The 27,866-nt window shown below is 39.8% G+C and overlaps 2 protein-coding genes across 6 annotated transcripts in view; both read left to right on the forward strand.

Moving 5' to 3' along the window:
* The window catches only part of adamtsl4 (ADAMTS-like 4), a 63,895-nt gene extending 44,457 nt beyond the window's left edge, over positions 1-19,438 (forward strand). For both annotated transcript variants that reach the window (XM_061674208.1, XM_061674209.1), the window contains 11 exons: positions 944-1,148; positions 2,605-2,789; positions 6,052-6,163; positions 6,914-7,168; positions 9,628-9,757; positions 10,418-10,622; positions 11,196-11,369; positions 11,451-11,630; positions 14,850-15,029; positions 15,104-15,251; positions 17,839-19,438. In XM_061674208.1, coding sequence (XP_061530192.1) covers positions 944-1,148; positions 2,605-2,789; positions 6,052-6,163; positions 6,914-7,168; positions 9,628-9,757; positions 10,418-10,622; positions 11,196-11,369; positions 11,451-11,630; positions 14,850-15,029; positions 15,104-15,251; positions 17,839-17,969 — 1,905 coding nt within the window. In that variant the 3' untranslated portion in view covers positions 17,970-19,438. The remainder of the gene's footprint in view (positions 1-943; positions 1,149-2,604; positions 2,790-6,051; positions 6,164-6,913; positions 7,169-9,627; positions 9,758-10,417; positions 10,623-11,195; positions 11,370-11,450; positions 11,631-14,849; positions 15,030-15,103; positions 15,252-17,838) is intronic.
* Positions 19,439-24,199: 4,761 nt separating this feature from the next.
* LOC133401337 (CUGBP Elav-like family member 3) overlaps positions 24,200-27,866 on the forward strand; it is a 55,573-nt gene continuing 51,906 nt past the window's right edge. For 2 of the 4 annotated variants that reach the window (XM_061674212.1, XM_061674215.1), the window contains exons 1-3: positions 24,200-24,362; positions 24,563-24,594; positions 26,284-26,569. In XM_061674212.1, coding sequence (XP_061530196.1) covers positions 26,425-26,569 — 145 coding nt within the window. In that variant the 5' untranslated portion in view covers positions 24,200-24,362; positions 24,563-24,594; positions 26,284-26,424. Of the gene's footprint in view, positions 24,363-24,562; positions 24,595-26,213; positions 26,243-26,283; positions 26,570-27,866 lie in introns of those variants that run through there. The other 2 variants (XM_061674213.1, XM_061674214.1) reach the window with 2 other exon arrangements.

The following is a 27,866-nucleotide window of genomic DNA, read 5'->3' on the forward strand; positions in this document are numbered from 1 at the left end:
AGTGGTGCTCTGTAAAATGAAAATGAATATATACTCTGAAGTTGATACACCACAGAGAAGAGTGTTGTTCAATAACCCTGCCAAATTTGAATTATTCCAAAAATTGCCAAGTATATAAAATGAGGCTTCAAAATCGTGAAAAAAGCTGAATGCGCTGAAATCACACCTGGCTTAGCTGTCAACTGTCAATCAAATATCACTGCTATGACCTTGAAAAATGAATGCTATTTTATCTAGTATCTTTCTTTTGCCAACACATAACTACTTCTTTGAGACGCGAAAACATATCAGCTGGCATACACCCCACCGAGCCGTCGCCGGGCTTTTTTATGCCGTGACAACGACACGCTTTAAACCTTTGTCCACAAGCTAGTTGTCACGTCAGACTTAAAAAATGTGGTTTACCTCGCTCTTCCCCCTTCTCTTCGTGATGTGCACACACTCACAACTGACAACGAGGCACGCTAAAGTGGCTGGCTATCAATTCGTACACACACAATTGAGTACTACATAGAGTAGTTCTCAGTCTTTGCACGTTTTTAGCAATTGTCTTCAAACATGTATAATTGTATTTAGGAACAAATCTTTGAATTCACTTTAGGGTCTTTAATGATTGTCTTGTATACTAACAAATGACTACATTAAAATGAATGTAATATATAAAAAAAAAAAACTTGCCAATGATATTGAGAAATGAAAGCCGCAATGAAAAGTAAGTCCCAAAGTGGATATGTTCTTGGAAAAGAGGACATTCGGTCACCCACCTTTCGCCCCCATTCAACCTTTCGGTTTCTGGCAGCACTCTTGGATGTGAAATGTTTACAAGCTCGGAATGTCCATTAGTCTTCATCCCTAGCATCCCTTTTGTTCCCATATACTCCCCTTGTTTTTGTTTTTGACACTCCAACTCCTCGTGTATAAACCATCCTCTCCTGGCTATCAGACAGAAGGCTGCGACGGCATCCTGGGCTCCGGCTCTGTGCTTGATAAATGCGGCATTTGCGGTGGGCGGGACTCCTCCTGTCAGAAGGTGACGGGCAGCTTCCAAAATGTCACCGTTCCCCTTGGCTACCACAAGATCTTGGACATCCCGGCCAGGGCGACCTTCATTAACATCACAGAGAGACGGGCCAGTCCTAACTACCTGGGTGAGCGGCTCAAAAAAATACTTTACAGTCAACCCCTGTTTATCGTCGGGGATATGTTTCAGACCGACCTGCAATAAGTGAGAAACCAGAAAATAGAGAGACCGTATAATTAAAAAAAAATAATAAAAAGTTTTACCCCTCCCACATGCTTTAAACACATTTAAACTTATGAAAACGTTTTAAACACATTCGTCGTGTATTTGAACATTTTAAAAAATACAAGCGAAAAATGGATAGAAAACACTGAACGTATTGTAGTTTCTGTGTTAGATATATGTCTTTAACAGGTGGGGCCCGCTCGCGAGGCGTGTGTGTCGTCGGTGTGTGAGCTATGGCTGACAACAGCTTTGTGCATCGACGACTGTGCCGCTACTTTCCCACATGCAAGGGCATTACTGTCAGTATTTACAGTGGTACCTTGACTTACAAATGCCCCAATTTAACCATTTATGGAACGGGACAATAACAATACAATACAAATAAAAAATGACTGACTCCGCCTCCTGCTGTTACTCTCTCGGCCACACCCCTTAAAGGGACACATGCAACACACAAATACTATAGTATTACAGTAATTACTTTACAAAACCTACTAACAACAAATGTGGTCTTTTGGGGGGGCAGGCACAGATTAATGGCATTTCAATTCATTCCATTGGGGAAAATATATTTGCTATATGAGAAAATTGAGTTACGAGCTCGGTCACAAAATGAATTAAACTCATAAGTCAAGGTAACACTGTACGGCGAACCTACGCTATTTGTGGGGGGGAGCGCCTGAGCAACGGCGCTTGTAGTAAAAATCCACAAGTCATTGGCGTCCACCCCTAAAAGGCTTTGTTGCATATGTATGCCACAAGATGGCAATGAAGGATTACATTTGTCGAAATTAAACTTCTCAACTCACTTCAACATACACAAGTAATCCTGTTATTGCTCTGGCCTGAGCACAAAAAACAGAGAATAGGTGGCTTTTTCAGTCAAAACCTCTCAGCAAACCGCAGTAATATTAGTCATTCTTCACAGAGGATAAAGAATATATATGCATGTGAGTGTTGTTATGTTATGTTGTTTTGAAGTGAGTTGAGTTGAGTTCACTGCCAGAAAACATAAAATCGGACGAACGACGGCTCGTATCTTGAAAGGGTTGTAAATCGGGTCACTTGTATCTCAAGGCATCACTGTTTTGTGTCGCGGGGGCGCAAATGACGAACGGCAATATAGCTGTTTAAAGTGTGAGTTGGGCCCTCGAGGGGGTGTTTGCTAGATTTAGCTGGAGATTGTAAATGTGGCTTGACAGAGTGGGAGAAGATAAAGCTCACATTGTTTGAGGGCCAAGCGAAGTGAGCGTGTGTATTTGTCTTGACAGCCCGTGTTTGGTAATGAGGGGGGCTCCGCTCAAGTGTATTTTGACTAATGGGCTTTACTGGATCTGACACACCTCTCCACCCTGCAGCCATGAGGAGCGGAACGGGGGCTTCAGTGGTGAACGGGCGCTGGGCCGTAGACCCTCCGGGGGAATACCAGGCGGGCGGTACTACCTTCACGTACGCCCGACCTAAAGCACAGGCGGAGGGTGAGGAAGACAGAGGAGAGTCCCTCAGGGCCCCTGGACCCACCAGAACACAGCTGCAGCTTTATGTGAGTATGTTCTAAATGAAAAAGAGTCACCAACACAAACAATTTGCCATTGTAAAAAACATGCATGGCCACAGGCTAAGCTACCCCTCCTGTGTGTCAAGATCTTTGCGACAGACAACATTGTGTTTGCATTTGAGCGGGATTAGAGATGATATCTTTAAACTGAGTTATGCAGACCAGCTAATAACAAAGCTAACCTCAGGCTAAGATTTTATTAAAGAGATGGGACTCATCAGCAGATTTCCTTCTAGTGACTTCAGGGCAGGAGGTAGTAAAAATAGAAAACACTCACACAAGCTAGAGGACACACACATCCTCTTAAATGGCTCGGATTGCTTAACATAATTGCTTAACAAAGTGTTAGAGCCACACTGGGGGGAAAAAACACCAATTACTCCTATTGTAGTTTTTACTATTACTAAGACAATACATTTGTCAAAATGATAAGAGATCATTGTGATCATGCTCTTTTTATGTTTTTAGAAATAAGTCCTCATATTATGATGTCTTAAGTTATGTATGTTTTAAGTTTTTTCCATTTTCAATTTAAAAAATATATAAGTCATAATCTAAGAACCAACGTAATATTGCAACAAAATCTTTGCCAAAAACTCATCAAATTGTGTGAAAAAAGTCACAAGTGTATTTAAAATAAATGAGAGTATTATGACATTTTTTAGAGAAAAATGTAAGGCTTTTGTTTTGAAGAAAAAGTTATCTAAGATATTACACATTTGAAAAACCCTTAACCTCTTTTATTGTATCGCATTATTGTATCGCATTTTATGAAGAAAAAAAATATTTTTTTTCAAAATAAAGTTATCTTTCAGTTATAAAGTTATACTTTTTTCAGAGAAAAAAATCATATTTGAGAAAAGTTCATTTTAAAAAAAGAGGTTTAAAAATAGTCATTTTCTTGGCACATCAATGCTATAATCTAAAGATATATATTATAAAGTTGCAATCTTACAGTCATATTTTGCAGGAAACAAATTAGGAAAAAGACCAATCAATTATTGGGAAAGAAAAAGGTCTAAAAAAGTAATATTTACGAGATTAAAATCATATTTTGTTTTTTAAAGTCATTTTTTTCATTTTTAAAGAATTAGGCCCTTTTAAAAAGGGTAAAAAAGGCAGATATTTGGAATAATTCTCGTAATCATAAATACATTTATACACATATCTATAGCTTAAAACGAGGACTGTCAAGCATTTTCTCAAGTTACATTTGAGTATAAGTGTGACACACAATGAAAATCTTTTGTCACATCAAGAGCATCAGTATGCAGTGGAGGTTTCTGGAATGTGCCACATGTGTGGCCGCACAGGGTGGCATTTCTGGAAGCGGGTGGCAACATGCCCCAAAAAATGATACGTGAAATGTTTTTTATTGGCGTCTTGACATGTAAATCACTGGGTAGTGGTGGTGGGGTGGTTTCGCACAGGGCACCATTCAAGCTAGGACCCCCACTGTCAGTATGAACACTTTAATAGAATTGTAAAATACATAAATAGATAAATAAAACGTTTGTGTGTTCCTGAGAAACAACCGCACATAGTGAAATCCCCTCTTTTGTTCGCTTTGTTCAATCATCAACCAACTTCTAACAAATATGTAATGCTATGAAATAATATACCCCCAAAAGTGGCCTTTTGTATGAGAGGCTGTGTGCAAAAACTCTTAAAGTGAATAAAACTTCATTGGGTTGCACTGTGGGTCGCTGCTGTGATTTTATGAGTGAAAACATTTCCAGATGGATGAAAATTAAACATCTCTGTGTGGGCGGTGCCACTTGGAAAAGACACAAACTCTCCACAATCCAAATGAAAATCAGTACCTTCTTCTTAGGATTCATCCAAAGTGGAGCATGAATGCCTGCACCAATCCTTTCCACATACATGCACACAGACATGTCAGTGACAACTTTTAATATCAAAAACAGCACATAAAATGCCCCCCTAAAGTTATGTTTAGATGACCTTGGCCATTATGTCTTGTTGAACAGTAACAGTATGCACACGTGAATGCACGCGTTGCATGCATGCACACAATCTGTAGCAGTGAGATATTTTTATCTTTTCAAGGTGGATGGAACCATTTACAAGTGTGTTTTAGCACTTTTGCAGCACAGTGCTGTCAATGCAATCCATTATTTTTAGAACAACAAATCATAATATTATGAGAACAGTGTGTTTGGGGATCTTTTTTTAGAAAATGGTCATATCTTTTGTGGCGAGACATTTAGTCAAATAGTTGTATAAAAATTTATAATATAACAATAAAGTCAATTTTGTTTAGGATAAAAGTTACATTTTGGGGGAGTGCTATATTTTTTTAGATAAGCCTTTTTTATAGCAAGACAAAAAGTTAAATTGTTGTAGAAAGAAAGTATAAATATAACTTTTAATAACGTTTTTCGAAATTAAGGTACAATTTATTTTTTTTAACGGAAAAGTCCGTTTTTAAATGAAAAAAAAGTCATTTGTTTTAGAAAAGTAAGAATCTTATAAGAATAATGGTTTTTTTTTAAATATATTTTATTTTAAAAGTCTTGAAAAGTCAAGAAACATTTCACATTTCAAGTATTTTTTTAAAGGAAGAAAGTCATAAACTTACACGAATAAAGTTGTATTATTTAGGAAAATATGTCATTTTATGATATCTATTTTTTTAAGGAATAAAAGGTGATACAAATTTGTCCTGCACATCCATTCTGGGAAGCTGGGTAACCTCTGAATTGTTCTTATGCAAGTTGAGAAATAAATTAACTACAGTACTGATTAAGACTAGTAAAACAACAATAGAACACTCAAAAGTCTTGAGTTTTTTTCTTAAAGTCGTTTGTGTCACAGATGCGACTCAATCAGCTCACTTTCTAACATCCTTAATTATCATACAAGTGTAAAAAGAAGAAAAAAAAAACAACAAAACAGTCTACCTTTAATTTATATTTTTGAAGCGGGGGGGAGTGAAGGGACTTTGAACTCTGAAGTTGTATAACGTCATTACAGTTTCTTGTAGTATCTCCTCATAGAAGTACTTGGTAGTTAAATGCTCTCTTGGCAGCGGGGGAAAGAGAAGACAAAAGATAGCCATTAGAGTCAAAAGAAACTAATGTTCAAGGTCATAAAAGTAAAACATCCAAATAACATTTGATTTAAACCTCTGCAAAGTCCAGCATGTGTCCCCACTTGTACTGTGCCTATTGTACTGTAACAGCGGCTTCAATTCTAACTATTGCCCTGCTTCGTGTTTGCGCAGATCATTTTCCATCAGCAAAACCCAGGCATCGACTATGAGTTTTACATCCCGGTGGAGAAGAAGGAGGGAGAGACGCCCAGGGAGAGGCAGCCAGCAAGGGCACCACTTCGCAGTGAGTAGGCCCAGAAAGTTGATGTAACTGTGATTAACTGGAACATTTGTGGCAGTTATCTTTGAGAAGTTACAGTGTATAACGGGAATAACGTTTTTTTATTTTATTTTATTATTTGTAGACAAAAAAGTTGGAATAATACAATAGTAAAAAAAAGCAATACTCACAGGCATTTTCTTTATCCTCGGTGAAGAGTGACTAATACTACTGTGGCCTACTGAGGAGTTTTGACTGGCCGTGTATATTTGTATGTCTAATATACTGCCCCCAGGTGGTCAAGGTATGGCCACCAGAAGAAGTGGCACCATTGAGTTGTAGCAAATATTTTGCATAATCATGTAACAAATTAAGCTTGTATCTCAAGACAACATTGTAATGCAAGGAAGAGTTGTAACAAAACTTCATGGTACAATTGCAGAAGACACAAAATGAATTGAAATGACTCACGCCCCTCTTGTATTGGCCACATCCTTGGGGGATGATTGATGTGTTAATGGAACGGGGTGGGTGTTGTTATGGGTCAAGTAAAAGGGGGTTATCATGTGTGTGCGCGTGTGTGTGCGTGCATGCGTGTGTGTACGTGTATGTATGTGTGCGTGACCTACATGGAAGGGCAGTGTCATGAGACTGTGACTTCATCATGATGTGATCAACACTCCGTTCTTCCCGTTCCATATCCCAGCATTCCTGCATTGTCTCATTCTTCCAGATGCTTCTTAATGTCCTTCCTATTTGTTCTCCTCCCCCCAGGTCCTCTCACTGTGTCAATAGAAGAGTCTCCTCCTGGCGCCCCTCCTCTTTCCATGCCTTCTTTTCCCCCCTCCTCTTCTGTATTTGCTCCCCCGTTGTCTTATCACTGGAACGCCGAGAGGTCCCGACCCCGGGCCTCGGCGCCCAATCGTAACGCTCGGATCCCGCCTCGTACCGACTTGCCGCTGGACACTCAGCCGCCGTTCGTGTGGAGGAGAGGCGCAATGTCGCAGTGTTCGGTTTCCTGTGGCAAAGGTCAGATGCTTCCATTCAAACCTAATGGTGACATACAGCACCATGCAAAAGTATTGGATCACCACAAGCAGTCTAGTAGAACACATACAGTTGAGAGCAGATGTCGTAGAAGAAAGATGGTAATATTTTTGGGGGGAGGGGGAATCTGGACGAAGATGCAAATTCAGTAATTGGCGGAATCTTTTAGTGGCACATGGTCATTATAGCATTGCTTAAAAAGTAGAAGTATTTCAACAGAAATTAAATTCAGTAGAAGTTAACATCACCTTTTAGAATATCAATTGGAAAAAGTCCTTTTATTTGCCTCAAAAGAAAAAGGAAGTGTGGCATGCTCCACAACTCTGCTGATTGGTCTAGTTATGCAATGACACGTGCACGTGACCAAATACGGTTACTTGCCTGATAATGCCTTGATCACACTACAAGACAAATTTGGTCCCTCATGATGGCTCTGCATCTGACTACTGCCATCCATCCATTTTCTGAGCCGCTTCTCCTCACTAGGGTCGCGGGCCTGCTGGAGCCTATCCCAGCTGTCATCGGGCAGGAGGCGGGGTACACCCTGAACTGGTTGCCAGCCAATCGCAGGGCACATACAAACAAACAACCATTCGCCACCAGATACAACCGTTACCATGGCGCTCGTTTTGATTGCGGCAATGTTTATGATGGGGGGGGGGGGAAGAACAAAAAGAAGAAAACACATGTTGTGTCATCCCTGGGTGCTCCGGAGAGGACGGTTTGGGTTGTCCATTCTTCAAGGAGATGTTCATGTACTTTTAATACTGCTAACAAGCAGGCAACATAATGTTATGTGGCTAGCAAGCTAGCTAGCTATTGCTAGCACTAACGTTTGTTTGTAAACATTATGTCGATTAATGTTTTACACTTTTGGTAAACTTTGGTTTGTGCACGCGAATAAATGTTGACAATGGCGACCAACAGAGGCAAGGCGCTGTTGCAAGACGTAATCCTATTGGTCGGCGTCAAGGTGCTATGTCGAAGGGTTCTCATTGATACTGTATATCACACTCCACGGAAGACAAAACACTAAGGTATTAAGGATTAACCAGCCATTGTTAGCAAAATTACCTTGAAATTTGCAGCGGTACGATGAGATGTGAAACTTGAATAGGCTATTGAGCCATAGTGACAAGAAAGCGTGAGAGCAATTCTCAAGACCAGTCCAGAGGGCGACTCCACAAGGGAGCATAAATTCCCTGTACTAACGCCAATGATTGACAATGTAATTTAGTGTGGAGTCGCCCTTTGTTACTGTTTCCCAGAGTGGCCCTCCTCACTTGCATGTGTCTATATGTGCTCTGCAATTGACTGGTGACCATTCCAGAATGTACCCTGCCTCTCGCCTAATGTCGTCTTGGATAGGTTCCAGCTTACCTGTGACTATTGAGGATAAACGTAATAGAAAATATTTATAGATTCATTTTCCGTACCGCTTATCCTCACTAGGGGCGCGGGCATGCAGGAGCCTATCCAAAGCTATCTTTGGATGAGACGCGGGATACAACCTGAACTGGTGCAGGGTACATGAACAAACAACCATTCACACTCACATCACACCTATGGGCACTTTAGAGTCTTCAGTTGAATTACCATGCATGTTATTGGGATGTGGGAGGAAACCGGAGTACCCGGAGAAAAGTGAACGACAATATACCCCGCACATTTGTTGCTGACCCAATGTCAAGTTCGGTTTTCAGACATTGACCCTTGGGACTAGCTTGTACTTGTGGCAGCAGAAAGTGTGAGGAAAAACAGAGAGCGTCCATAAAGACAATAAAAGCATTTTCACCTGTGGTGGCAGCACTTCATATGCGACACTATGTGTATGTGGCACATGGACATACAAATAACCAAACACAAATACGCCACCACCAGCTAACAGTCTGTGCTTCTGACAAAACTCAACTCAACTACACTTATTATATAAACTAAACCCACTGATACATAGCAATGGGGTGGACACATTTTCAGAAATAAGCTGATAACAAAAGATTTCAATGGTTGTTCAATTTCACACCTGATAAGACCCTACTATTTGTATACAAGCCATTAAAAAGTAAAAATCTAATTCATTCCTGTTTGCATTCAAATGGTCTTGTATTTTCAAAGCCTCTGTCAGATTTGACAGTTTAGTCACAGACGTTCCCAAAAAGTGTTATGGTTCTCTTTTCTAAATGTGGCAATAAAATTACACTAATTGTACAAAACAGCGGCATTTAGCTTGCCTGGCCAGGAGCTTAGCACCCCTAAACTCTGATCCGAGCATCGCCATGGCCTCTTAAAAACAACAGATCTAATGGAGACCCAATACTTTTGCACAGTGCTGGATTTGAGCCTCATTTCAAATGGTGTGATATTTCCCTCGTGTGGCCGCTGTGTGCAAGTACAACAACGTGACTCTCCACCCCCCTCCCCCAACCCCCCACTCATCAAAGGTCATCAATACCGAGATGTCCTCTGCGTCGACCGCCATACCGATGAGGAAGTCCACGAGAGGAAATGTGACTCTGCAGCTAAACCTGTACCAGAGGAGGAGCCTTGCAATGTCCACGCCTGTCCACCATTGTGAGGAATGGAATTCTAAAATAATAATACAATATAAAAATATATATTTTTTAATATAGGTTATATAAAAACAATCAAATATAAAAAATATAAATGATGGTAATACATGGTTTCTAATTTGGAAAATGTAAAATCTATCATAATAATAATAAATACTATTATTAGTAGTAGTAGTAGTAGTATCATTATTATTATTAGTAGTAGTAGTAGTAGTATTCAACAACAAATATCACAAATATCAATTTACAAAATTAAATATAGAAATATAGACAATTTAAAAATACAGTTTATCAAATATAAAATGTATTCAGTATAGTCAAATAATGGGATGTAATATTTTTCAATTCCTTAAACAAAATAAACATTAACATAAATAAATACACAAATGACTACAGACAGACAGACATTATATTACATACTGTACGTATGTGCGTACATACATGCTTACATACATACATAATTGACAAATTAGATATTGATGGTGGAAAAATAATATTAAAATGTTTAAATATTCAAAATAAATATTATATTTTGTACAGGTACTGTAGATGGAATAAAACATTTTGGGGTCCGCGGCCTGATATATTGTTTTGATTTTCAAGTTGTGTTGTGTTTTAGTGACGAAGCCCCATGTCCGCGCTCTCTGTCTTGTCGTGTTAGCTGGGAGGCGAGCGCTTGGTCGGAGTGCAGCGTGTCGTGCGGGCCCGGCGTGCAACAGCGTCAGCTCCAATGCAGGCAGAGTTTTGGCAACCGCTCCACCATGGTCCACCCCCAGCGTTGTGCCAACCTCACCCCGCCAGAGTCCGCACAGGCCTGCCAGCTGCCGCTGTGCTCCCACTGGGAGGTCGGCTCCGACTGGAGCACGGTAAAATCATGTTTGTGTCCTCAATTACTTTTGGTTCTAGCTTGTCACTCTTAAAAGGAACTGTCACTGTTTTCCCTTGCATTCAATTACTTCAGCACTTTATCAGCCTAATGGCCATATTTGGGAACTTTCTGTAAGTGGGTGTTTAAATGTTTAAATTGGACCTTGCATGCCTCACTAAGATAAGAACTCCTTTGATCCCACACCGGCGTATGTATTTGTTATAATATCATAATAAGGAAGTCAAGAAACAAAAGGAGCTAATAGATTTAAAATATATATACTTTACAGTGTACACACTAGACATATTGCATCTTGTTAGGCAGTTTTTTTTCAAACTGTACAGTATATTGGTTAGAATTATTTTTTATTTCATTTCTGAGTGAATGGTATAAATCACATGGTTCTACAGTACTATCTTTTGTGACGGATATTGTGTCTAAAAAGTGATAAAAGAAATCATAAAAATGTTTCATTTTGGGTTCCCTACCAAAATAAACATTACAGTTTATTTAATTATTACGCCAAATAAAGCACAAGGACGCAGAGTTTATTCATTGCATGTGCATACAGTGCTCAGTGGACTGCGGCGTGGGAAAGAGGACGAGGAGCGTGCGTTGCGTGAGCGATCAGGGCAGCGTGGTGAACGACATGGAGTGCAGCTCCAGGGTTCGCCCACTCAGCAGCGAGGAATGCAACATGGGTCCTTGCGTGACCAACTGGTACTCGTCCGCTTGGTCCGGCACTGTGAGTGTACCGCCCATATATGACGCCAAGAAATGCTCTTCACAGTTTTCCTAAACATGCTCTCTGCTCTACTTTGTCCAGTGCTCAGCGCAATGTGGCCCTGGCGTGCAGAAGAGGGAGGTGGTGTGTCTGACGCGTGGTGGCGTCCGAGAGGGCGCGGGAGCTGGGGACTGTATCGGGGAAAAACCGGCTGAGCTGAAGGCTTGCAACGGGGGTCCCTGTGTGTCGATCACCATGTGGTACAGTGGCCCATGGACACAGGTAAGAATGCAGAATATACTGTGTGACCTGAATTTATTAACCTTATTTAAAGTAGACAAATTATGCATTTCTTTTCACAATTTAAAAGAGTTCCCAGTCGCTTAAAGACCCTGTAAAGTGAATTCACTTGTGGTTTGGTATTGTTGATTGGAAGTTTATTTGAGAAAATATGGATGAAATTCGCAGGGTAAAATTGAACATTAAATGAGAATATTTGTGGTACCATCTTTGATTGGGAATGTTCATCCATAAGTTGTTGGGACACCTCGACATGCGTTTCTCATGCGTTCTTCAAGCATTGGGAGATCCGGAGGCCTTGTTCCATAGGCTTTCGACTTGATGTAACCCCACAAGAAAGAAATCACATGGTGTAAGATCAGGTGAATGTGGAGCCCATTCCATGGGACCATGCTGACCAATCCTCCGATCTGGGAACAGCTCATCCAAGAACGTACGAGCCTCGCACGAATAATGCCCTGTGGTGCTATCTTGTTGGAAGATTACTTGCTTAATGTTGACTACAGCTGACAGTTCAGGGACACAGAATACGAGGTAGGCCTCAGGATCTCCCAACGCTTGAAGAACACATCAGAAAAGCATGTTTTCAGTGGTTACCCAAAATGTTGTCTGATGTTGGTCAGGCATGCGTAAAACGTGGGCTTGAACGCTATGAAAAAAGTGGTGCACACGTTGAGGTGTACCACTGACTGAATGAACTTTCTAAATCAAATATGGTACCACAAATATTATTAGTTAATGTACAGTAGGTTTAACCTGTTAATTTAATCCACTTTGTTTCGATGAAATTTTCATTAAACAATACAAATGTATCTTCTCCTCAGATCGTCCGCTGGCATGGCCACTTTAGAGTGCCTTGTTGTCTGCCGTGAATGCGTGACCGATCCAACCCATTAGCATTTCATTCATGTATTCAGGACCTAAACAGTTTAGTGATTTATAGACCAGTAGTAGAACTTCTGGTCAGAATCCGAGCTGCATCATTCTGAATGAGCTGCAGCGGTTTAATGCTCTTTTTAGGTAGTCCAGTCAGAAGACCATTACAATAGTCAAATCTTCTTGAGATAAAAGCATGGATGTGCTTCTCCTGGTCTGCTTGACACATGCAAGCCTTCACGCTGCATATGTTCTTCAGATGGTAGAAGGCAGTTTTAGTAATTGATTTGATATGACTGTTGAAAGTCAGGTCGGTATCTATCAGAACACCAAGGTTTCGGACTTGGTCTTTTTCTTGGGTTTTAAAGCGAGTGACTCCAGGTATTTACTAACAGCAATTGTCTTTTCTTTATTGTCAAAAACAATTTTCTCAGTTTTGTTGTGGTTTAATTGAAGAAAAATTTGGCTCATCCAGTTATTTATCTCTTTTAGGCAGTGACACAACACCTCAATTAAACTGTAGTCATCTGGAGACACTGCTAGATATAAATGTGTGTTGTCTGCATAGCTATGATAGTCAAAATTAAAGTTCTGAAGAATTTGACCGAAGGGTAGCGTATACAGGCTGAACAGGAGGGGTCCAAGAACTGACCCTTGAGGGACCCCATAGGTCATTGCCATTCGATGAGATTGAACACTTCCAATGGTTACAAAATAACTCCTTTCCTCCAGGTAGGACCTGAACCATTTCAGGACTGTTCAATTTAGTCCTACCCGCGTTTCCAACCTGTTCGGCAGTATATTATGATCTACCGTATCAAAAGCCGCACTGAGGTCCAACAGGACCAGAATTGACACCTTTCCCGAGTCAGTATTCAACCTTATATCATTTAGCACTTTGATAAGAGTGGATTCCGTACTGTGATGAGTTCGGAAACCTGATTGAAATTTAGCAAAAAGTCCATTTAAGTTCAAGAAATTGCTGAGTTGATTAAAAATAACTTTCTCAACAATCTTGGCTATGAAAGGTAGATTTGAGATGGGTCTATAGCGTCCAGCGTTGCAAATCAGCTAGCACAGACTTCGCAATAGCTTTGAAAAAGTCAGATGGTATTGAGTCGAGACAGTTCGTATATGGTTTCAGCTGCTGAACCGTTTTCTCTACAGTTTTTTGATCAACTGTATCAAATCCTGACATGGCAATGGAGTTTTTCCTTGGTGGCTTCAGATGTAGTATTATTTTATCATTTTGCTGATTTGTGCTAATATTTAACCTGATGGATTGTGTTTTTTCACTAAAATAACAAGCAAATTCATTGCTTTTATCTGCTGTTAGGAGTTCTGGAGCTGTCTGATTCCTGGGGTGGGGGTCGGTGGGGGGGGATTTTATGAGCTTGTCAACTGCAGCAAACAGAGTGCGAGTATTGTTGAAGTTCTTACTGATGATTTCAGAAAAGTGCTGCTGTCTAGCCCTGACTAACACTTGGTTAAAATTACAAAGACTTTGTCTGTACAGGTCGTAGTCAATTTGGAGTTCAGTTCTTCTCCACTTACGTTCTGCTTTCCTACACTTTGATTTGATTAGAGGTCTTTACCATCATTGTACTCCTCCACGGTGTTCTAGGTCGCCTCAAGATTGTCTTAGTTTTAATAGGAGCGACAACATTCATGACATTTGAGATTTTTTAGGTGAAATTATCCACATATAGACACGGTTTTCCGTCCTTCAGTTGTTTTTTTTTTGTTTTTTTTTTTAACCGAACTCCATGCAGGATTTCATGTGTCTTGCACTGAGGAGAGGCCTCCGTTGGGCCACTGTGCCATATAGCCTCGACTGGTGGAGGGCTGCAGTGATGGTTGACTTTCTAGAACGTTCTCCCATCTCCCGACTGCATCTCTGGAGCTCAGCCACAGTGATCTTTGGTTTCTTATTACCTCTCTCACCAAGGCTCTTCTCCCCCAATTCCTGAGTTTGGCAGTATAATCAAACACAGCTGGACTCCAATGAAGGTGGAGAACTATTTTAAGGATGATCAGAAGAAATGGACAGTACCTGAGTTAAATATATGAGTGTCACAGCAAAGGGTCTGAATACTTATGGCTGTGTGATATTTCAGTTTTTCTTTTTTTAATAAATCAGCAAAAATTTCAACAATTTTTCGGTCAATATGGGGTGCTGTGTGTACATTAATGAGGAAAAAACTGAACCTAAATAATTTTAACAAATGGCTGCAGTATAACAAAGAGTGAAAATTTTAAGGGGGTCTGAAAACTTTCCGTACCCACTGTATCTTGTGTTACGACCAAGTGCTGTTCCTGTTGCAGTGCAATGTTCTGTGCGGGAACGGAACCCAGCGACGGGACTTCATTTGTGTCCAGAAGATGGGCAATGACTTTACAGTGGTGCCCTCCTCTGAATGTGCTCAAATGGATAAACCGGCCGCCGTGCAGCAGTGTGACATGGGAGACTGCCATCCGCAGTGGTTCACAACAGAGTGGAGCGCGGTGAGACACAAAGGCTATGATGACAGTTAATGTACAACATTAGCATTATTAACAATTATGTTTTTTGGTCTCAGTGCTCACGCTCTTGCGGAAAGGGCCTACAGATGAGGGAGGTACGGTGTCTAACAGCGGACAAAAAGCACAGCCAAAACTGTGACGTCAACATCAAACCCGAACAGGAACAAGTCTGCAACACCATACCCTGCAGTCCACAAGTCACAGGTTGTTTTGCAGTCACACTACACACATTTACAGATTTGATTTGATTTCATGTAGAGTGGACTATTCGCAGGGGTTGGGGACAAGGCTGGACCGCAAATAGCAAAAATCTGCAAATAATTGAAACCCATTCTAATTGCAGCGACAATTTGTATTTATTTATTTTTAAACTCCCCAAAATTGTGAATAAGCGGGAATGAACGTGATTGGTTTCCTGCAACAAACAAAAAAGAAAACAATAAGAAAGATGAAAAAAAATGAAAATTGAAACATTTTTGAAATAATTTGAAAAAAAAATCTGCGAATAGGTGAATCCGCTGGTACCAAACCGCGAGTATGCTGTATTTATGTGTTATTTTATATAAACATCTATCTATCCATACTCTGCAAATGTAAACATTTATTGGTCCGTTCAGATTAACACTAAACATGTCCATTTACGTACACACATACCTATATCTTTCCTTTCTGCATACGCACATAAAGAGAACATATGTCTGTCCATTCTCACACAAACAGTGTATCTCCTTTCACTTACACATTAATATCAATCTGACCATTCACATACAAACGTAATGAATAATTTCTGTCTTTTCACATACACACATAATGTAAACATCAGTCTGTAATATCACGTGTTCACAATGTGAGCGTCCATCTTCCATTTCGCATAGACACAGAATGTAAACACTGTTTACATACGCACAGAATTTAAGCATGTCTATCATTCACATATACACTTACTTTAAACATCAATTTGTCCATTCACACATATGCATATTATGAATACTTCGTTGTCCCTTCACATACACACACCATGTCACGCTCTGCATGTCGATTCACATATACACATACTGTAATGTAAAAATCTGTTGTTCATTCACGCTTGCATACATAACGTAAACATCTGTGTAACATCTGTAAACATCACCTGTCACATACATACTATACATACATGCATACATACGTACCGTAATTTCACGTGTATAATGCGCATTTATTTACCCCCCCTGAACTTGTCAATAGTGCACATTATACATAGGTATAGGAGAAAATGAGAAATACTTTCACATTTTATAAATATATGATAAAGCCGTACACTTTTATTCCACTATGCCACCGCCCCCTAAAGGTTATGAAAAAGTTGTACACTTTCATTCTAGTATGCCATCTAGAGGTTATGAAAAAGGTGTTGCCTACACTTTCATTCCAATATGACAGGGGTACATATGACTGCATATATGTACAATTGTGACTCTTAAGTTTACATACCCAGGCAGAATTTGTGCAATATTGTTGTTTTTTTAAATGCGATTGATGACTGAACAACAACCATCATTAATTTCTTTATGGTTATGTTTTGTTTCACGATAATGATTTTCTGAAATGCTTGACAGTTTAATTTGGATCCCATTAAAATAAAATGTAATGTGTTTTGCCTGGTCCTTCATGTTTTCTAAAAAGAATTGTACACATCTTACAAATTCTGCCTGGGTAATCAAACATATGAGCACAGCTGTGTTTTTCTCATTTGCTAAATAAAAGTAGGGCTGTGAATTTCAAAATAAGAGCAAGTAAATAAAAAGAAAGTATGATGTGTTCAAACACAGTGCTTAACTTCAGAATAATTCTTTGAAAAAATGAACAAAATAAAGATAATACTTCATGTTTTGATCATATGGGTAGAAGCAAAATCATGCATTGTAAAAATGCATTATACATAGGTATAAGGGTTTTCCAGAACTTTGGGAGTGCGCAATATACACAAGAAATTACGGTACATACATTCATACTTAGAATACAATACATAAACAAACATGTATATTACACGTTCTTTCATACTGTATACACACATCATGTAGATATCTGTAAATGCAACGTACACGTGTAATTGTAACATTTATGACGGGAAAAAAATACCTCATAGGTGACTAGGGCTATGTACAGTAAATTATTATACAGGTTGTTCCTAAAGTCACTATTCTATTTCGTTTCAAGTATCGACAGACGTGGCTTTACAGTTTTTGTAAGCACATCATTGAGAAGGTTTATGGCTGTCACACTGTCATAAATGTAAGTACAATTTAATATATTGATATAGTAAGTTTCTCAAAAATAATATTATTGACAAACCACGCACCAGAAGGCCTGCTACTACCACGACTGTTGAAAACACTGACCGTCTAGAGCAGGCGTTTGCAGAAAACCAGGGAAAGTGTTTCCGGAGGGCTGCACTGGAGCTCAGCATCAACAAAATCTTAATTCAGCTGATGCTTGGGATAGTGATAAAGCTTTATCTGTGCCAAATGTAAGTTTTTCAAAGGCTTCAAGCGAAAGATTATGATGCTCAACAACTTGCAGTCAATTTTGCAAAGCTGCTACAATGTCTATTGGTGAGTCATGGGCAAGAGAATGATATGCTTAAAAACTGCAAAGTCTGTCAAATACTGATGAACTCACTTCTGTCTGAATAATACCTGTAACGAAATTTAAAAAAGGAAGTGTATAGTGACTTTTTGGAAACCCTGTATACAGTATATGTTTTCCCTACCAACCTTTCTCCGTTTCTGTTTTTGTTTTTGACTCACAGATGAGAATTGCAGGGACAGACGGCACAACTGCGTGATGGTGGTGCAGGCCAGGCTCTGCGTCTACTCCTACTACAAGACGGCGTGCTGCGCCTCGTGCACGCACAGTGCGCTGCGTGCCAAGAGACACTGACAGGCCAATCGCAGGCAGCCCCGGTGTGCAAGAAGTTAAAGGTTGGGCCTCAGTAGCCCAATCACCCCCCCTATTGAGTGACTGCTCTCGAGAAATGGGAAGCCCAGAGTAGGCCATATACCTGTGGAGGCATTCTGTCTGTAACAATTAGTCATATAGCCTTCTTTTTCAGGTAAAAACACTGTGAAAGCAGCCAGTTCTTTCAGCAGTCATTTATATTACCACATTTTGCCTCTCTTTACTCACTGTGTTAGCCCAAGCGTATAGGCCAAGTGATTTCCACTCTTGCAGGCTCATTTTTAAAAGGATGGTGCTCATAAAGTATTACGTTTTTTTTTTTTTCAAGCAGCATTTTTTTAAAGATTCCTTTTCATCTGAAAGAGACAGCAAGTCATGCATACCTCCAACTTTAAGTAGAAAACATGGATCATGTAGGACTTAGTAGACTTGGTCCACTGTATATACTGTATTTGTGTACGGAGCAGCTGCTCTCCCATGCAACCACATTGGCCAACTAGAGAAGGATTTTTGATGTATTTGTTTGCCCAAAAAATTTCCTTTAAGTATCCTTTTATTGTTCATTGCTGTTTATAAGAAAATATAAACCAAAGGAGGAAGTGAATGACCAAATATGTCTACAAAAATGGACGGTATGAAATACTGTATTAAACATGCAAAAAGTTAAATTGGTACCACAGTGAAGTGAAGCCATACACCGTAATTAAGTCAAGCCAATTTAACATGATCATTGTCATTAAATCACACGATATTATATCAAAATGATATTCACGGCGTCCAATTTGAAGTTCATCTATCAGTCCAGTTAGCAGAAGTCTCATTTTCATTATTCTAGTGATTATATATCCTAGTTCCACCTTTTCCTGACAGTAACTATTTAGCACAATGCTATGATCAACTGTATATACTGTATGTGTGTGAGTACCCTCATCAGTTTAAGCTCCTTTTTTCGTACCTCTCACACAGTACAAAATCAGCATACACACTCCCACTCCTGAAGTGAGGGATCTGTATATTATGTATGTTTTTAATGTGTATGAGATGTTTTGAATATAGTAGGCGCTTATATTTTTTAACTGAGTATAGTTGTTGTAGACTGAATTTATTCACATCTAACTATACATAACTTTAAGAAGAGAATCCGGATGTCTGTTTTTGCAATAATTCACGTGCTTCCAAGAAAGTCATCTTGTCCCCCTGCAGTGACATTTTAGATATTTTAAAAGAGAAAGGATAGTAATTTATCTGTATCTAAAGAACATGTAATTTATTTTTTGGGGATATTTTTCCTCTTGTAACCACTTGATTTTATGAGAACAAACACATATTTTCTTCCTCCACACACACACACACACACACACACACACATCTTGTAGTACACAAAAAATGTGACAAACTAACTATCCCAGTGCTTAAAAAGTGAACTCAATAAAACTGAAACAACGGATGAATGAAGACGTGTGTTCATTGTCCAAGAAAAAAAAACGGGTGTTATTACCGATACCTCCAAAAGGAGGCGCCATTGAGTTATATTCAGTGTTTTTCAGGCGTATAAGAAAAAGGACAATAGCAGATACTTTTATATATATATAGATAGATAGATAGATAGATAGATAGACAGATATATTGAAAATGGATGGATAGAATTCTATCCATCCATTTTCTATAGTGCTTGTCCTCATAAGGGTCAAAGCGAAACTTGTATCCAGCTAACCGGGTGAAAGGCGGGAAACACCTTGGACTGGTAAACAGCCAATCGCAGGGCTCATATAGACAAACCACTCACATTAAAATATATGGACAATTTAGAGTCTTCCCTGAATTCAACATGCATGATTTTGAATGTGGGAGGAAGCCGTAGTAGAACGGAGAAAACGTACAAACTTCAGAAGGAAGGTCCGAGAGTTTGAACCCAGAAACTCGACTTTGAGGCAAATGTGCCATCCACTATTCACCGTGCTGGCAAGAACATTTCTTATTCTATTTAAGAGTAATCGCTAAATTGTTCTCAAATCTTGGGGAGCACACTTTGAGAAGAACTGATCGACATAATAGATGTCCACTTTAGGTGCCAAGCATCTCGCATGTTTTGTTTGATAACAATAGGATTCCTTTCTCACTTTATCACAGGCTTTCACAAACATAATGCCCAGTGCTAAAAAGGGCTGCAGCTCAATTTTTATTGAGTCGCCGATTGTCACAGTAAAATGATGCAAGCTATTTTATTGATCATCGAGCAGCCGACTCCATTTCACGTCAAAGGGCTTGTTTGTGGTTGTGAATTCATGTCTGCTGTTTTCCCTATCATGAGTATGTAATGATGTTATGGCGATTCTTGGTGTATTTTGGCAAATTATGTCCAGGAAACCTCATTTGGATCTTGAACAGAAAAAGTCTGGGGAAATATCCTGTTTTTAGATGACCTGCCCTGGAATATAATAGGTCAGTATTGTTTCAAAGTACTTCCTGTTCTTTCTGGCATCTTAAATGTTGGAAAAAAGGTGCTTTTTAAATTGTAATTATTTCCTAACTAGTGATGAGCACGTCTTCCTCAAAGTAATGTGGTTCGGTGTTCTAACCCCGTGTCCTGACATCTTGTGTGGCATTTGCATTAATGTTTTTTAGGTAAGTTTTGGTCATGGGGAGAACCTATTTTGGGTTTTGAGCCGAAAAACCTTTAGAGCTACCCTGCTTTGAGATGACCAGCTCTCAAAGATGATGAGTCAGCAGTGTTTCGGCTCACTTCCTGATTTGTTTCTGGCATATTAACTATTGGAAGAGATGTAAGTTTTGATTTTTAAGTATTTGCTAACAGGCAGACTGGTGGCCCAGTAGCATGTCTTCCTCACAGTTTTGAGGTTTGGGGTTTATTGGTTCCCCCCTTAAAACACATTCACTGCCATTGACGGCTTTAGAAGTCAAATATCCATGTTAACTGGGAAGGTTGGCAGTGAATGAGTGAATCAGCTTCCTTGTTGTAGTGTGTGTGCGTGCGTGCCTTCTGAGTGTTCATTTTTGACCATGTGTGGAGGTTCCACAGCTCCAGTGGCGTGCAGCGTTCCCTGCCTGCACACAGGCCACATCGTCGAGGCGCTGTGTGCGGGGCGCTGCGTGTCTCTGCCGGGTGCTGCGAGATGCCCCCGGTGTTGTGATATACATGCCAGTAAAGTGTGTGTGTGTGTGTGTGTGTGCGTGTAGTGGATGTACAGCATGTGGCGGGGGTTGCATGCTCACAAAAAGCATGAGGCAAGGCAGGCAGATGGTGACCTTTTGGTCGTCAATTACCACGGATCCTGTGATTTTCTTTTTCACAATACACACACATGCATGCATACGTGAGGTTAGTTGGAGTAACGTCGCCTCGCTCACGTTCCCTCCCATTGAGTGAAACAGCACAATTGAGTGAAAAGTAGGCCAACTCCATCCACCTCCTCCCCTTCCGTCATGACTCGGGAGTGGGCGTGAGTGTAATTTCGCTCTCCGGCGTGAGCAGCAGCTGTAGTGAGTCGTGAGCACTTGCATGCATGACGTCTGGGGCTCACATCGGGAGCGCATATACAACCCCCCCGCCCCCCTCCCGTCCTCCCTCCTATATTGCTTTATTCATCAAAATAAATTAACAATACACAGCTAAGTGAACTGATGGATGGATGCAGATAGATAGATAGATAGATAGACAGATAGATAGATGCATCTATGCATACATAGATAAATCCACAGATAGATGCATCTATGCATAGATAGATAGATAGATAGATAGATAGATAGATAGATAGCAGTACACAAAAAGGGAAACAAGAGCAGCAATGAAGAGGGATTAAAAGAAAATTAACCTGAACAAGAAAAAAATAAGATTCAGATTTTGCATGTTGATATATGTACAGCAATATGTGGACACTTAGTGTAAAGTAAGCTGGATCTTTTTGTAGACGTGCTGGTTGATTGTATGGCCCACAATGAAGGGAAAAACTCCTAGTTTGTAGTATGGGTTTGAAATGATCTTTTGTGATGCCAGTCCTGGAGATTTTCTGACACACCTTGTCTATATAATAGAATAGAATAGAGGGCTGTCAGTATCAAGTATTTTTAAAATCGATTATTCTATCCATTATTCCATTGATCTTCCAAATAATTGGATACACCTTTATTTTGTATTGAAGTTGATTGTAAAAACAATGTTTATGATTTCTGTTTATTTACCAATTGTTCTTGTTTATTTGGTATTGTTTAATGATTAAACAGAACCATCCATCCATTCATTTTCTGAGGCGCTTATCCTCATTAGGGTCGCGGGAGTGCTGGAGCCTATCCTAGCTATCATTGAAGGAGGCAGGGTACACCCTGAACTGGTTGCCAGCCAATTAAACCGAACAAAATAAACACAAATTAAGCAATATTACACTCGAGGGGGTGATGTTGTACTTGAATCTGAGAGCAACTTCTTGGGTACTGTTTAATGCAAAGGTCTACTAAGTTATATACTGTACACTTCTGAGGCTGCGTGACGTTTAGCTCCATGTCAATTACAAGCTATTTATACGACAGCAGCAAATAACAATTATTTTCAGAATACTGTAGATTAAACTTATTTTTTCCTTGAATTGATTATGATTCAGATACTAGTTTGTGCTGTAACATGTCAGAAAATAGGAAAAAATGTTGATCATTGTTTTCCAAAGTAAAAGTAGATGTTTCCAAATGTCTTATTTTGCTTAAACACAAAGATAAACAAAGATAGAGGATTTGGACAATTTTAAGTTGCACAATGGCTCTGAACAATGAATCAATTATCAAAATAGTTGTCAATTGAGTTGATAATCGATTAGTTGCACTTTTAATGGAATAGAATAGAGTACAACTTTATTATCACAAGAACAATGAAAAACAATCACAGTCCACTCCAAAACTACAAGGTAGTAATAGTAGTAGTAGTAGTAGGAGGGTTAGGGTTAGTAGTACTACAAAAAAACTTTCACTCACTTGAAAAGCGGGTGGCTTCAAACAAAAGGTGTTCTGTCCTGAGTTGTTTAACACACATAGATGTAAATACCATGAAATAAAAGCTGGAATTCTGAACTTTTGTCTCAAAATCATCTTTTGATCTGAAATCCAGATGTCTTCAGTATACAACAAAAACAAAGGAATTGACCTTGCCGTTCCAATACTTTTGAAGGGGACTGGTAGGTGTCTTACTATTTGCAAGCGTTAAGGTAAACAATATATTAGCACACACTTATAATAAAAATATTTACAGGACATACAATGATTCAGTTTTGGCACGGATTATTTTAATTACTTTTTAAATCAGACAATTTTGCACAGATATTCTTCCTTGATGATGATTTAGGCCTTATAAAAACAAAAAAGTGGGTCACAACTTGGTGGCAGTAGAAAAATGCGGATCCCGGGATAACAACAGTTGAGACTCAATTTTCTAAGGTTTTACATTCTCATATAGACTATTTATTTTGTCGTTGGTATTATTAGACCTTGTTTCCACAGGAAGTGGAGGAATAAAGGAGAGCGTATAGTTTCAGCACCAAGGCCAGGGCTCCAGGCAAGAACAATAGGCGTCGACTCCAAGGCAACGTCTACAAATGGGTATCCGTAAAGTGCTGTAAAACATATTTGAACAATATGAATGTGTTATTATTTAGCTGAAAACAAAATATACTAGTACATTTAAATCACTTAGTTGTGAATGTAAGCATTTAAAAGGCCGGGGTTGGTATAGTTTGTGTACACGTCTGTGCTATTTGTATACAATCCCCGGAGATACGTCACATGCACGGGGAGGGGGAGGGGCAGCTGGAGGGGTAGAGAGGATACTGGCAGAGAATCTGAAAGGAAAGGCAGCCGCCGGACGGGTGAGACGCAACTAGACAGCCAAACAACACGTTTAGCACCTCGGGGGAAAAAAAATATTATAATAATGATAAAAAGCTAGAACTGCTCCGAACAGTCACAACAAGCCTTCCAAATACACGGCTTTAGAAAGAAGGAGGGATAAGCCTCGTTTTTTCTTTTTTTAAACGAACAGCAATTAATGCTTTAGTTTGTCATTACGTCGTGAAAGTGAAAACAAGCTAGCTCGAGGAAGGCGACTCTTACGAGTTCTCCTCAAGTCGTTTGCCACTTTAAACCACTATTTACAATAGTCTTCCGCTTGTTTTTTTTTTTTTTTTTTGTGTTTTTTTTTTTTGTGAAGAGAGAACTTGTAGTATTCGAGAAGGTGGTGGTGGAGGGAGGCGTGAGGAGGAGGAGGCACAAAGAAGAGAGGAGCGCATCCACAGAAGACGACGGGACACAGGGAGAGGAAGACAACGACACGAGCATCACTCTTTTTTTGTATGTGACGATCTTCACCTGCAAGAGGTAAGACTTTTAAACATGTGTTTTCCCTCCACTGTGTGAGTGTGTGCGTGTGTGTCCATAAGGAGGGAGGGAAGGGGGTCGGACAAAGAGCAAAGGGAGCCCCCCCCCCCCTCCATGACATCCGTGTTGTAACCTCCAGCTGCCTAAACAAAGAAGCCCGTCCAATGCAATCACGTTGTTCTCCCTTTCTGCACTTGTAGGCATCCCCACGGTGGCTTTCTCCACCTAAAAGGTAACAGACAGACACACACGCACGCTTTCCACCTTGTCTTATCCACCCCCCTTCATTCATGTGCTTTTGATCGAAGGGAAACAGTGCCATTATTGTTTTTTGATTGGCTCATTAAAATTTGCATAATTGTTTCAGCAGAAGCTGTGTTCAGGCTCTTTGTCATCAGGCACACACACACACACAATCGCTACTCAGTCATGTGCATTTTGAAGCTCAGTCTAGATATTTAATCACTAACAAAAGACTTTACAAATAATTTTAGCACTCTGTATTTGCACCTAAAATAAATGTGATAAATGTTGAAACCTTGTGGGATATTTTTACACATGCATTTTTACTTATAGTATAACCTTTTCTACCACCCACTGAAAAAATGGTCACCTTTTCATTATTTAACACGTTAAACTAGCGGTAATGTAGTAGAAACAAGGCAAGAATTCCCCGTCTGTCAAAATGTGAAGTCTGGTTGGAATGGCCACTTAAACCGGACTACAACACACCAATAATATTGAAAATCGGATTCTGATTTTTTTTGTGACGGAAAAATGTGCCTTTTGGGGAACATTTGTGTGTGATATCAAAGGAAATCTGAAAAATCTAGAAAATCTGGTCCAAAAAAACACAATCAAATTAGAATAAAACTGTATGACTTCATTATTTCTAAACATATCTCCTTGACCCGTTCGTTTGATCCGTTACTCTGGAACCCCTTTTCCTATTGGATAACAATTTCCAGTTAAAAATATCCACTATAAACTCGTACAGGATAAAATTCAGGGGTTCTCCAAGTCGTCCTCAAAAGTACAGCGACACTTCAAACGCTGTCACTTCTTTCCCTAAAAACTTGACTTAAATAACGCAAATGAAACATTATTTGTGAGTAAAATAAGTCATTTAAGTAATCAATTGTTTTGCTACGGAGGATTTAAGATGCATTTGAATTGCTCATTCCATCTTTTTAACAAAAGATCCACAATGATGGCGGGCACTTGTCCCTGTGTTGTTTAAGATTACAGGCCTTGCAGTCATGGGAATACAGCAAGGGGCTCAGCACACAGCCTTGGGGAGTGCCAGTGTAGAGGGTGGGGAAGGATGAAGTGTGGTTGGCCAAACTCTACAAAGGAAGGCCCAAAATTTTAACCCATAACCTCTCAACTGTGAGGCAGCTGTCCTATAGCTGCTTGTCCACCTTGCTGCCCATGAAATTGTTGTTCTAATTATAAAGTAATCACTAAGTTGTTTGTGAACCCAGCAGAGCACACTTTGAGAAACACTAATGATCAATGTCCACTTTCAGGTGTTAAGTATCATGCTTGTTTATTTATTATCAACAGGATTACTTTCTCACTTTATCATAGGGTTTCCCAAACATAAGATAGGGAGCTAAAATGGGTCACAAGTCAATTTTCTTTATGGTAACGTATGCAAGCAGTAGAACAAACAGTCTTCTTTTTTATATATAACAGGTGAAAAGTATTAGTGTGATATCTTCTCATTCAACAAGTATTTTTTTCTTTTCAGTGTGGTGGTATAGCTTCTTTTTCGTGTTTAACTTTATGTTTAAATGTATGTTTAGATTACACAGCAGGACAGGAAAAAAAGAAGAAACTGGGCCACAAATGGCCTCCAAGCCAGACTTTGGACACCTGTGAGTGTCATAACAGTTTTTTTTAATTTTTCATCATTTAGATCCACCCAGGGTTGGCTGCTCGTCTACTTCGGGGATACCTGCCTCTGAATTGTTTGGTCCTCGGCCCCCCACCCTACCCCACCCCCTCTCCCAAAACGCCCTTCTTCTGGCAGTAACTGAACCCCCCCCGGTCCGTCCCGATGAAGGAGGCCGACGCCATCAAGCTGTTTGTCGGGCAGATTCCCCGGAATCTGGAGGAGAAGGACCTCAAGCCCATCTTTGAGCAGTTTGGCAAAATCTACGAGCTCACTGTGATAAAGGACAAATACACCGGCATGCACAAAGGTGAGTGTCGCCATCGCATTACAAATCTAATGCACTACTAGGTACTTTAAATATCTCCATGGAAAGAGTCACACCTCCTTTCGTCTCCTGCACCATAAAAAAATCGAGAAAACAGTGAACACTCAGCAGACTTAATACACAAGAGACGTTTATGTAAAGATGTCATGTCTAAATGTAATCCAGATATACAGTATGCTAGGTAAACCTGAGATGAACTTTAGAAAATACACACTGTCAGAGGGGGTCGTGTGTGTGTGTGCGCGCGTGTGTGTGCGTATATGTGTGTGTGTGTGTGCGCGCACGCGTGTGTGTGTTATGAAGCAGATTAGGCTGTATGCGCCAATCAGTGTAATGGGCCTGTAAGCCTGTGTGATACAAGAGGAAGAATCTGCTGTTTTGAGAATCCTCTCGGCCACAGTAAGCTCCTCTTAAAAGCAATGAAATGGACCATAAGATGCTTGTGTGTGCGCTCGTGTGTCCTGTCCCTTGTTAACATTGAGTGGAACCGCCGAAGTCAACCACGTTGCGTCTTTTTCAACATTTACTCTCGCACACGTGTACAATAAAAGTCAACCAAAAATGTCATGAAAGACATACCTCTCTAACAAATGATTACAAATGACAGGTAACATAGCAGTCTATAGCATCACTCAGTATGTCAAATATCACAAATAGATGGACTTAAATGCAAGACACCAGTCACAGAAGATCCTAATCAAAATCCTTTGTTCCCGAAAAGCTGGTTAATACAAGTTCTTACTGAGAGTCTTATGAAACCAAGTAGCTAACAAAATAAACTTTACCCTTAAAATAGAATCCCCACCCCAAAAAAAAATCTGAAGTAAATGACATTCAAAACTTGGAGCATTTTAAATGTTTAAATGTTTGACAATTTAACATCAATAAATTAGCACAAATATTTCCTGTGGGGTTAAAATGTAACAACAAAACTGTTACCTTCATAACATGAAGAAGCTTCCAAACAAATTCATCATTTGTCCCTGAAAATGCTGGCGTTTATACGTCAGCAGCGTAATCAACTCTGTGATTGCCTTCCACTGGGCTCCTTTGTCATATGTAAAATAATGTGAAATAATTTGGCTCACGTTGCCCATTTTTTAGTCTTTAAACATACTTGGCAGCAGACTGTTTGTTGCTCATTGTCTAACGCTCCAAGCCCCTACCAATTTCATATGACTGACAAAACGATGCCTCTTACGTAAACTAGCTCCTTTCTGTTCGCCAGCATGTCTTCAGTGTAAATAGTAGGTGTCAGCAGGCTATGAAACCAGCTAAA

Source organism: Phycodurus eques, chromosome 4 (assembly GCF_024500275.1).
Source record: "Phycodurus eques isolate BA_2022a chromosome 4, UOR_Pequ_1.1, whole genome shotgun sequence".
Classification (NCBI taxonomy): domain Eukaryota; kingdom Metazoa; phylum Chordata; class Actinopteri; order Syngnathiformes; family Syngnathidae; genus Phycodurus; species Phycodurus eques.